Source organism: Callorhinchus milii, unplaced genomic scaffold (genome assembly GCF_018977255.1).
Source record: "Callorhinchus milii isolate IMCB2004 unplaced genomic scaffold, IMCB_Cmil_1.0 Scaffold12, whole genome shotgun sequence".
NCBI lineage: Eukaryota > Metazoa > Chordata > Chondrichthyes > Chimaeriformes > Callorhinchidae > Callorhinchus > Callorhinchus milii.
The window spans coordinates 6,668,888-6,680,985 of NW_024704753.1; the positions used below are offsets into that span (position 1 = coordinate 6,668,888).

The window sequence follows — 12,098 nt, forward strand, 5'->3', positions numbered from 1 at the left end:
TATACCATAGTTTTTCTACTCCTTTGTGTCTGTGCTGGCTCATTTAAACAGCAATATTTTCAATCCTGTCTACTTGCCTTTTTTTGTCCATTTCCCATACTTCTGTAGTAACCCGTTTTTAGATATTGTATAATGAACATTATTCATTTAAGATGCATTCAAGGGTGTTCAAGTCTAAATGAAGATAGTTTTAAGATGTGATCCTGCACCCATCAGATTCATTGTTTAGTTAGGGATTTCTGAAAGGAACCAGAAATGCACAATAATGACCTGTACGGTCACTGAAACTGATCAAGTAGATATTATTGTTACTGAGAATAGCAATCATTTGAAGGACAAAACTTGCTTTGCCTATCGTCTGTTTCCTGGTTTATGGTACAAATAATCCAGTAATTCTTAGATTGGTTGTATTGTTGCAAAAGTCAGTGTTCTTATTACCTGAATGATATGCTTTCAGACTCAGTGTAAGATACCTCAACACAATTACAGGACATTCATCAGACGGGTGGTGTGGCATAGTTGTATATTGTTCCCAAAGCAGACTGATAGAAAACAATCTTTAGTTTCAATACAGAGATGTGATTGTCATTCCATTCTTATTGTCAGACCAAGAGAGTTGAGCTCAATTGCTGATCTACCATTGGTGGCCGGGCTTTCAGCCTCTCTGCCTCCACACTCTGGAACTCCATCCCATGGTCCCTTCACTTTGCTTCCTCCCTTGCATCCTTTAAGGCCGGTTTCAAGACTCTTCTCTTCGACCGTGCCTTTGGTCTCCCTCGCACCTCTCTGCCTTCCCTCACCCCTACGCCGCCCCTCCCCCATGCTCGGACCCCGACAGCTGACTGTTCACCGCTTTGGGACGTCCTCTCGACATGAAAGGCGTTCTATAAATGTAATTTTGTTGTTGTTGTTGATCTGTTAACAACCGTATTATTGATATGTCACATGTGCCACTGTTATGCCATTAGTTTTGAAGCAATGCATCAATTTGGAGTGTGAAAACCTCAGTTATTGTATGCTGTCAGCTCTAAATCAGTCTGGCCTGGGGTTGAGTCCAAGTAAAAGAGAGAACTGCACATCCAAAAATAAGCTCTGTTAACCGGTGTCAAGTGCCAATTAATATTTCATGTTATGATACAACTCGTAGTGTGGGCAGCTCACGATTAATGCTTAAAAGCTTAAGGGTGGCCAAACTGAGAAATTGTTAAACGTACAACAATTTTTTAGTTTGAAAGTTGGCTTTACATTGGCAACAGCTTGACGTGTGTTGCATTCCAGCCAATGATGAGCAGAAGAGGTGTGGCTTACCACTTGCCTCTGAATCAAATGGCCAGCTCCCCAAATTGGAATGAAACTACACATTTTGTTGTTGATTCAATTCTAAAAATAAAACAATTTATGTTGAGATATACTGAGACAGCAGAACAACAGGACATGGGTTTAGAGTTGCAAAGGGCAATTTCAAGACGGACACCAGGAAGTATTTCTTGAGCATATTAATAACATCCAATGTTCCTAATATGTTCCCATAGTATCCAAATCCTTGCCATATAAAGAGTCTTGTAAGTTAAGCATTTAATAACTCACCTATGTAATATAATCTTACGATTGCAAAGTGGGTAAAATTGCATACATTTTTTTAACTGACCTCTTATCCATTTTTAAAGACATAATAACTTGCACAATTTAGGTATTGTTCTTATGAGTTGTTAGTATTGATAGCTATTTAAAATCCTTCTAGATTTTCATTGGTGAATGGAAATGACATATAATATGGCATAGTTAAGGCTCAACCTTAAACTTATTTTACATGCATGGGGCTGATGACTTCAGCCATCCTTTGATTTTACTTATGACTCCCTATGAAGCATTTTCAATGGGATGTTTCAGTATTATAATCACTTAAACTTTCTACCAGCAGATGAGCATGAATAGTTGTCCTGGAAAAAGCTTTGAGATCTTCTCCTTCCGTGAAAGGCGCAATACCAATTGCAAGGATTATTATTATTATTATTATTGTATTCTGTAGAGCTTTCAGGGGTTGAAAGAAAGACATGCTGCTATTCTAGTAAAAGAAAAAGCATTTTTCCATCAAGAACCCACTTACAACAACAACAAGATTCCATTTATAGAGCGCCTTTCACGTTGGGAGGACATCCCAAGGCGCTGTAAAAGATGTTGGCATGAAGCACATGAATGTTAAAGGGCTGTGATTCTGTTTGGATTAATCTACATTAAGGGAAATAAAGTTGGATGTCTTCATCACACAAAAACACGTTTGTGAATATTTGGCAGACATTTTCTGTTTGTATGAAAGCTAGAATACTAGTTATACTGTTTTTTTTAGTGCAGTAACACAATTGAAATATTTAGATGACATTGATGAGAAAGTAAGCTCAAGTGGTTCGTTCATTGATGTGTGTATTTATTTTTCTTGAACTCCACCCGAGATCTTCCCTCTCCACTTTTAAAGCCTCCCTTAAAACCTACCTCTTCAATGCACTTTCAGTCATCTTTCCCTCTTCCTGCATCCTCAGCTTCAACCCCACCCCACAGGGTAGAGTACCCAATCAGCTGTGTGAAACACTTTGAGACATCCATCCAACATGAAGGGTACTATATAACTGCAAATTGCTTTTGTATTTATGTATAGTACAATTAAGCCTAAGATTGCGTACNTTTTTTTAACTGACCTCTTATCCATTTTTAAAGATATAAGAGCTTGCACAATTTAGGTATTGTTCTTATGAGTTGTTTATTTCAAGACAGCTGTTAGTATTGATAGCTATTTAAAATCCTTCTAGAGTATCAGTGGTGAATGGAAATGACATATAATATGGCATATCTAACAAATATATAATGATAATCCTTGCATTTAATGTTGCACTTGGCCAATCTAAAGAATTTTTATTAGTTTTCTGAAATGGCTTTAATGGGTCATTTGTTCCCTTTTAAATGTTGATATCCAACAAAACTTCCTGTTCAATTTTGGCTAATAAAATAAATTTATAATGACTTCTTTAGGTCATATATGTACACAGGAAGTGATCAATTTTAGAGAGCATTTTCTCAAATTCTTCTGCAGTGAGCCAAGTTTATTTTCCACATTCCTGGAGGAAGTAGCTAAAATTCCTTTTCACAAGTCCTTAAATTTCTAAATAAACAAAATTCACTCATTGGCCTCTTAAAATGTAAAATATTGTGAAAATACTACATTACAAAGTAAAAATGTATTTCCTCAGTAGATTGTCTCAGCATTCAGGGCGCACAAAATCCATTCATCGTTGGTCTGTCTCCCTTCCATTTGAGGATTTAGAATGAACCCAGGTTGAACTTTGGAGCCTGGTTATGTTTATTTGCAATTCATTCCCATACTACTACAGTCTTTTTTTCCTGTCAAAATGCCATTTTATCCCATCCTAGTTTTCTATAACTGATCGCCAGGATATGCGTCAAGTAATTTGTTATAATATATATCTATGTTCCACATTTATATAATACATTTTCTCTCAAAACCAATTTTCTCTGCTCCTTTCCCTTCTTCCATTTTTTCTTATCTTCCTCTCCTGAAGCCATTGGACTAATTTTTGCTTTGCTCTCCGATACATCAGCCAAGTGCTGTTGCTCTATGATTGTTAGCAGGCTATTTGACAGTGAGGGGAGGAAAGAACCATAACTGAATCCAATCCTGCTGTCCCCAGAAGTCCACACACACAACAAACACACTCTTTTCAGAAGAGTCTCTGGTGATCAGAGGCCTGAAATTCCAGTTATCATTCCTTATAATGACCAATTAGTCAATGCTAGTCTCTATCCTCCACATAAGTCTATTTATGTGGAGTTCTATCTGCATGTCATTTACTCTGAGTCCTGGAGCTCATTGGTTAGAGCACTCACCTCGCAAGCGAGAGGACCTGGGTTCAATTCCCGGACGGGGTGAAATGTTGTGCAAGTTTCCTTACTCCACACGCCTCTGCTTACCTAGCAGTAAGTAGGAATCCGGTTGTCGAGTGGTGGATCGCTTTTCTGGGGGTAATAATCCCTTCAAAAAAAAATAGTAATAATAATGTGGTCACTCAATCCACAACTGTTTGTGGGACACTGCTGTGTGCAATTGGCTGCTGCATTTTGCCCACAAAATATAGTCAATTCACTTTACAGTATATTCTGTGAAGCGCTTTGAGATGTCTTGAAGACGTGATAAGGCGCTATATATATCAAATGCAAGGAATTATTATTATTTAATGATGTACAATTAAAAAGGGAAAAAAGGTCAACTTCTTCAATGTAGTTACACAGAATGGCGATTGGAATTTCAGCTCACAGGAGTGGGAATACTGACTGTTAACCTGGGTACACAGGGCGATACCCTGCTAATATCAGCTAACTTTCAAGAATGAATATACATAGATTGTACAACATGGAAACAGGCCATTCGGATCAACTAGCCCATGCCAGTCTCTATCCTCCACATGAGTCTACGTGGAGTTCTATTTGTACGTCACTTACTCTGCAGATCCCCCTCCTCATCACAGTTTAAATTTTGTTGATAGAAGCTACATCTTTCACTTTCTGACTGCTTTATGGCTTTATGTCTATGTACATAGAAATGGGCAAGATATGAAAAACAATATAAAAACTGACATTAAATGTTGCATTCATGAAACTCTATTCACCTTCACACAAAATAATTGAATAAATTCAATAATGCAAAGTACATATGGCTGCCAAAAATAACTAAATTGTTTTGTGCCAAACTTGAGGCTTAAGAAGATTTGATTTCCCGGAGCTGACCTAAAATATTCAGGAGTCTACTTTTAAATTGTTCTGTTTCGAGGAAATTCCCCAGGAACTCTACTTACTAAGGACTTTCACTTGTCCATTGTGTTTTCTAAAACAAAAAGCACTTTGTTTGATGTGTAATAGTGTTTCAAGCTTATTGTTAATTCTTCATTTGCAAAGAGTAATTACAGTCATCCGTGTGAGGTGATTGAGGGGAAATTATGGCAATTTTTAATTGTGTGTAAAAGTAGAAATCTTTCAAGAAATCAAATAATTCATGGTAGGTAATATGACATTGCTTCTGATGCTTCTGCACAGTATACAGTAATTAGACCTATGCAAGAATGAAAACTGCCTCATCTAATAAATTAATGTTAGTGTTAAAATGTATAATTTGAATCTGCAGCATTTGCATGTATATATGGTAGTTGTGTCTTTTTGTCTGATAATGTTTAAGAGTCAAGTGCCTGAGAGGAAACAAAATTAGACTGACACCAAGGTGATCCAGCACCCATTAAACAATTTCCTTGAGGTTACAGCACAAGATGGAGAATGACCCAGCAGTCAAAGGCAGGAGGAAGATACTAAACAACAAGAACTATAACTTGTATTTTATAGCACCTTTCCTAAAAGATAACCTCTCAGATAGCTTCACAATGACAGAGTCATGGAATCCAATGGGAGACGGATTCAGTAGAGCCTGGTGAGGACTGGATTGGTGGGCGAGTAGAGTTTGGTGAGGATGTAGTCTACAAAGTTTTGGATTAGCTGGAGCCAATGGATGGTGAAACAAGGGAGACTGGTGAGGAATGTATTCATACAGTTCCAAACATTTTAGCCACTGGATTTGTGTCACTTTTCAGTGAAAACGTTAAGTTACATTGAGGACTGGTACAGGATGCAAAATGAAAGCTGGTTCAACTGGCATACATTGCTTTCTGATAAAAAGTGTGTATGTGTAATTATATATATCAGAGTTAATAAAATGTGTCGGATCGGATCAGATCAGATCGGATTCATGAGCATCTCGGGGGAGGGAAGGGGAATGTGACGTGCCTGCCATATAAGGCGGACTAGCTCTTTAAAGTCAACCTTTAGGTCATCTGAATTGGTTAGGTGAACAAAAGATGTATTCCAGGAGAGTTTGGGAGCAAGAGGTCATAGGCCTGCTGACATGTTTTGTATGGGAAACATCAGTGGTGCTGAAAGGAATGGCTTGGGGTGAGTTGTTCACCTTCCCCGATCTTTTGTCAAAGCTATCCACTGCCTTTTCCCTGTGAAAGTGCTGATAATTTTTGTTTATGCATTGTCTAAACATTAAATGGCTGTAAACACAATATCAATGCCTGTTTGCAAAGGATTTCGGAACTTCTGAGATTCTGACAAAGAATCAAGTTAAACGTTATTATTTTGTTTTCTTCTGAACATTTGAATCATATTTGTAAAAAAAATGATAATATTGTGTAAACAATGAGTGCTGATAACCCCTCCTTGAGGTTATAGACTTAGAAGAGTTACAATGAGCCGAATATTGTGAGGCGGCTGGATTAAATGTAGACTTACATCGATGTTGAAATATGATTCAATTTATAGCCATATCAACAGTAATGAAATTTACCTGGTAACAGGAAGTGTCAAGCATGTAACCCTAGCTAAGTTTTTTTTAAAAAGGACAGATACATATGGAAAAAAACAGAACATAATACTGATAAGAATTTCTTTTAGTAGAAAACTAGACAAATTCCAGATCCAGTCATGTTAGCTCAGTAGTCCACAGCATGTGTAGAGGGTCAGTAATGCACATGCCATGAACTGAATTAACAGGGAGGGAAATATTTGGATTTGAGACAACTTAACTCTTTTGATAATTACACTGAATAACTGATGCTCTGCTTTCATCTCTCAGAATTTGACACACTGTTGGAAGACATTTCAGGAATACTATCTGATATCAGACATCATAACAGTAATTTACCATGCTTACCTATGGAAAGGAAAGGGCATGATTTAGCATATTTTTGTCATTACCTCTTTCCCCTAATATGCACCATTCATCTTTCTGGAACCATTTTTATTTGGTTACATATACTCTGAATCTGACAATGTTCTGCCATCAATAGCATTTTAGAAATATGGCTCATTCTGAACTTTGAGCTCTGGATACCATCTATTTCAAGATTGTGTCAGAAAAAACAGATAACTGAAATAATTTTGCATAGTTGTTAATGGGATTTTTCTTTTCTTGTAGATTGTGTCTGGATGCAATCCTACGTATTATTTTTCCTTGCATTTGATATAGAACATTATTGCATCGTAAAAGCACCTAAAAGGGCTTTGCAGGATTTTTTTTGTTTTAAAAAAAACTGCTTTTAACAGAGTTTAAGTAGACAGATTTCAAATTAAACCACAAAACGTAGAAAATGTGTGTTTTCCTATTTCATGCTTTTAATGTTTAATGCTTTTAAATAACAGACTGTGAATCTGTTGATACTATAATAAATATGCGATAGTGATCATACAATGATAAAACACGAACACAAATATTTATTTATATCTTAGCATATTAGCCCATTGACTCCTCCAGATACAATTGAGGTAATGTGTATGTGAGGCTGGGTGGTGTAGTGGGTAATATCACAGTGCCTTCACCTTAAGGTATGAGTTGAGAAGAGAGTTTCCTCTTTCTGCTGGCTGCAAGAAGCCTGCATTAAATGAGTTTGAGCAGTCTTGGTGTGAGTCCAAACATAAAAGGGCCCACAATTCAGCACTAATTGGCACTTTGCTCAGACAGATCACAAGGATGGCTGGTTGTGGGGAATGGAAATATCATGCTGGTGCAGTTGGGGGTACTTTTCAGAGTTTGGGGTTAATGCACGTGTTGAACTGAAATGGGGAGATTTGTTCTGCATCTTGCCTGTAAACATGTACTGCTGAAAGCGTTCCATTCCCTGCCGCTGACGTCTCTCACAAACGTAAAAACAATCCACAAATAAAATCTGTTTCTTCAGAAGTGTATGTCACAGAAATATTTCTCAGGTTACTTTTTCTCTGTACTGAACAGTTATTTCAAGTCTCTGCAGTATATTGTAGTTAGCACCTGTGCACGTAGCAGTTTAATGCCTATTTGTAAGTGTTGGTGCTAGTGGGTGATTTCTCATTCTATTATTGAATATTTTAGTTGTATTTTACAGGTATGCAAATGACAATGTTGATATGATTTGATCACAGAAACATCATGTTTTTATTGTTAACATTTACTGTCAGTATGCCAAAGTTTTTTCTTCTTTGTTCGGATCATAGGTCAGAAAAATAGTCAGAAAAGGAACACAAGACCACCCAGCAGTATTTTGGCTGATCTAGAAAGCCTAAAAAATAGTATTACATTGCACCATTTTGCTGGACATTACAATGGAACTGATAGCAACATCACTGAAGCAGAAAGTCACAAACGAACAAAACGTTTTTTGTCATATCCGCGGTACGTGGAAGTTATGGTTGTCGCAGACAGCAAGATGGTTGAACATCATGGATCAAATCTACAGCATTATGTCCTTACTTTAATGTCTATTGTAAGTACTGTTGACACTGTGTGATTTCTCATTCTATTACTGAATGTTTTATTTGTATTGTACAGGAATGCAAAAGACTATGCTGATACGATTTAATCACATAAATATTTAATGTTTTTATAGTTAACATTTACTTGACAATATGCTGAACCTAGTTTGAAAATCTCTGTTCTAGATGACTTGAGTTATGAAGGTATAATTATAGCCTTTCTGGTGTGAAATGTTTTCTTTTGAATATGCTTAGAAGTTCATTCAATTTAGATTGTTTTTAAAATTCTGCTGTAGTGGTAAGCTGATATGCAGAAAATAATGTTAGCTTGGTTGACCAAAAATGTTGTTGAAAACATTGGAGGAGAAAGCAAAACTTTTTTTAAATTGTTCGTGAAATGAACAGGACAGGGAGGTTTAGAAAGATGGATTGAATAATACCAAGCAGTGTAAAGAGTACAATGAGGATAATATTGCTAAAAAAAAGGAAAGGAATTTCAAGGGGATTCTAATACCACTATTTTTATAAGTAATTTGAACACTAGTATGTATCAAAATCAAGTATGTCAGAATTTTCAGATGATAACACATCCAGAGAGTTAGGTTTGGAAAATTAGATGCAGATAAGTTTCTCAATACATTTACTAAAAATTGCCCATTGCAAATCATACTATTTTCATGTTGCTTCCATAGATTGGAGCTTAATTATTTTCTCTCCTTTTACAGGTGGCTGCTATATATAAAGATCCAAGTATTGGAAATCTCATAAATATAGTTGTTGTGAAATTAGTTGTTATAAATAATGAACAGGTAAAACAACATTTTGATCAAACATTTGTCTTACATGTTTCACACGCTTTTTCCCACAAACAATATCAACGCTTAAAGTAACAATCAGGTATTTCACACTGTTTTTATATTGTCTTTAGGAAGGTCCAACCATATCATTCAATGCTCATACAACATTAAAAAACTTTTGTATATGGCAACAAAAACAGAATAATCCAGATGAAACCCATCATTCTCACCATGACACAGCAGTACTTATCACAAGGTAACTTTTAAAATGTTCTTGCTATTAATTAAAAAACGTTTTCTCTCTGAAATAATTATTAAGCAATCTACAATGCACTTGTACGACAAAATGAAGCCACTGTGCAAATTTGCCATCAAAATTCAGCACTAAATGACACAAATTGGCCATTTTTCTTAATCAACAGGTAGTGTGTGAGTAAATGTTTGTAACAGTGCAATGTATCCCTCCTCTGTCTTTAGTTTCTCACGCACTCCTGCCCCCCTCCCCCCCACCCCACACACCACACACTTTTCCAAAGATACAGACACTACTGTGTTTTCCAGTGGCTCTAGTTATGTCTAGTTTCTTGCCCAAATGGCCATTCTTCATGTGTGAGCCCAGGCAATGAGGTTCTGAAACTATTCAACCTTGAAAGTATCGTGGCTGGGCACAATCCATGGTGAAGAAATGACTGACCTATCTTTTGCTTTTTATCAGTGCGTTACATAATTCAGAGAACCCAAATAAACACTATAACCATATAAATGCATACAGTTAGATATTCTCAACGAGAGGACAGAATTGATCTGTTTTTGAAAAAAGAATGAGTGAAGTACATTGAGTTCAATATTTTGTGTTTTTGTTTAGGCAAGACATTTGCAGAGCTCGTGATAAATGTGACACATTGGGTAAGTTATGATTGTATTATGTCTCTTTTGTCAGAATTTCTCATTAGCAGCCTTCGTGTTTGCAGTAGTGGAGCATCTGACTAGAATGATGGAGTCCTGAGCTCAAATCCTAGACTTAATTAACATTCATACTTAGGTGCCATCATTAATCTAGTTATAAGCGTGCCACAAAAGAAAATAAACTCTGTTAAGAGAGGTATTTCCAGCTAACAGCCCTCTCTCCTCCGTGTCCTATTGCTATGGATAAGTGTGGAATGAAAAAGGAACATTTTAAAATGTTTGTTTCCATATCATTCTCTTTCGAACAGTTTATTATTTGTATATACTAATTGGCAATAGTAATCTACATTGTCCTCTGTTGTATATTTAAATAACTATCAAACATAATTTTCTGAACCTATACTAACAGAAGAAAATTTGAGGATAAGAAAAAGCCGTGACTATCTTCTCCTATGGCCGAATGGATAAAGGCTTGCCTTTGTATCACTAAGCCATGCAGACCAGGTTTGCTGGCTCAAATCCTGGTCTATCCTGAGTTATTTGATCTTAGGTGGGTCAACAGTTGGGAAAAGAAGAGGAAATAACATCCTGGTCATTAACCATTCTCAAATGACCCCTTTTAAAATGTACTCTTGTGTGAACATTGTGTGAAGACAGGAAATGGGTAGGTTGTGATCCCCCACTCCCTCTTCACTCCCCCTCCATAGTTGAATGAACTCACTGTCCAGCCTCACACATGAAGAATAACCATAATGTGGGTGAGATACTGCAGTGGGTGACTAGTGTCTGTAAAACTTTACACCAGCAAAGAATCAGCACCTTGAGGGGAGAAATATTGAAACCTTTTCTTTGATCATTTAAATTCATTCTTTTTAGAGCATTAACTCTCTCAAATGGGCATCTAATTGCATTTTGAATAACCATATTGTATTCAAGTTAAAGGAATTCACCATAATGATCCGTCAATCTGTTTGGTGAGAATTTTCTTCTGTGTTATTTTCTAGGTTTGGCTGAACTTGGTACTGTGTGTGACCCATATCGAAGTTGCTCCATTAGTGAAGATAACGGACTAAGTACTGCTTTCACAATAGCTCATGAACTTGGGCATGTGTAAGTCTTTTACAGGTTCATAATAAAGAATATTGAGATCATATGTACCTGCAACTGTGTGTGATATTGTAACAGCAGCACTACTACCTAGATTTCATTGTGTGTTTGATTTTTCTTAAGATTTATTGGGGAGAAATTCCACCTGGCTGTAGGTTTTCTCTACTTTCTTAGCATTTCAGAGTATTGAGAATCTGGCAAAATGTTGAAATCGAATTCAACTTTGAAGCTGGATTTCTGTAGTCGTGTAGTCTGGATTTATGTAGTAAATGCAAAGTCTTTTACAAATGTATTGATGTTTCAATAGTTTTTAAGATCACGTTAAAATAATATTAGCATTAATCTTAAAATACATAAGTTCTGTCCCAGTTGTGTGACCCTCAGTCTTTAGGTCAAATTGTATTGTATGGTGATCTGAGTGATCAATGCCAGAGGATGATTCAAACGAGGGGAGCCACTGAGAATTCATTTTAATTTATCACTTCCAGTTTTCTCACCTCTGCTGTTGGAACTGACTAGTACTGATGTACATTTCCACTGACGCCTTAAACCTTCTGGTACTTTGATCAGGCTTTCTTCACCGGGAGTGAACGTTTGCAGGCTGAACCATTTCATTTGTAATCATAAATAGGAACAATGATCCGTCAAACAAAATAGGTTTTGAGTATTTTTTTCCTTGAAAGTTGGGAAGAGAGACTCTCGGACAACTGAAAGGGGACAAAAAAAGCAGACACGAGACCAGTTAGCAAAATGATCCGTCTTGTATTTTTTTAAAAAAACACTTACTGTGGTTTGCTGCTTGAAAACTTGAGACATTATTTAGGGAGCTGTTTATCTGCTGCTACGAGAACACATGTTACATCTAAGTAGCCATGTCAAAAGTTTCTATCTATTGGATTTGTAGACCAGTGATACAGTATGTAAATGTATATGAAGTATATTGCCATT

The 12,098-nt window shown here is 36.5% G+C and overlaps 1 protein-coding gene across 1 annotated transcript in view; it reads left to right on the forward strand.

The window, feature by feature from the left end:
* The window catches only part of adamts9 (ADAM metallopeptidase with thrombospondin type 1 motif, 9), a 129,779-nt gene that overhangs the window by 10,556 nt on the left and 107,125 nt on the right, over window positions 1-12,098 (forward strand). Inside the window, exons 4-8 of the mRNA XM_007895184.2 lie at window positions 8,083-8,351; window positions 9,066-9,149; window positions 9,269-9,393; window positions 10,003-10,043; window positions 11,048-11,153. Coding sequence (XP_007893375.2) covers window positions 8,083-8,351; window positions 9,066-9,149; window positions 9,269-9,393; window positions 10,003-10,043; window positions 11,048-11,153 — 625 coding nt within the window. The remainder of the gene's footprint in view (window positions 1-8,082; window positions 8,352-9,065; window positions 9,150-9,268; window positions 9,394-10,002; window positions 10,044-11,047; window positions 11,154-12,098) is intronic.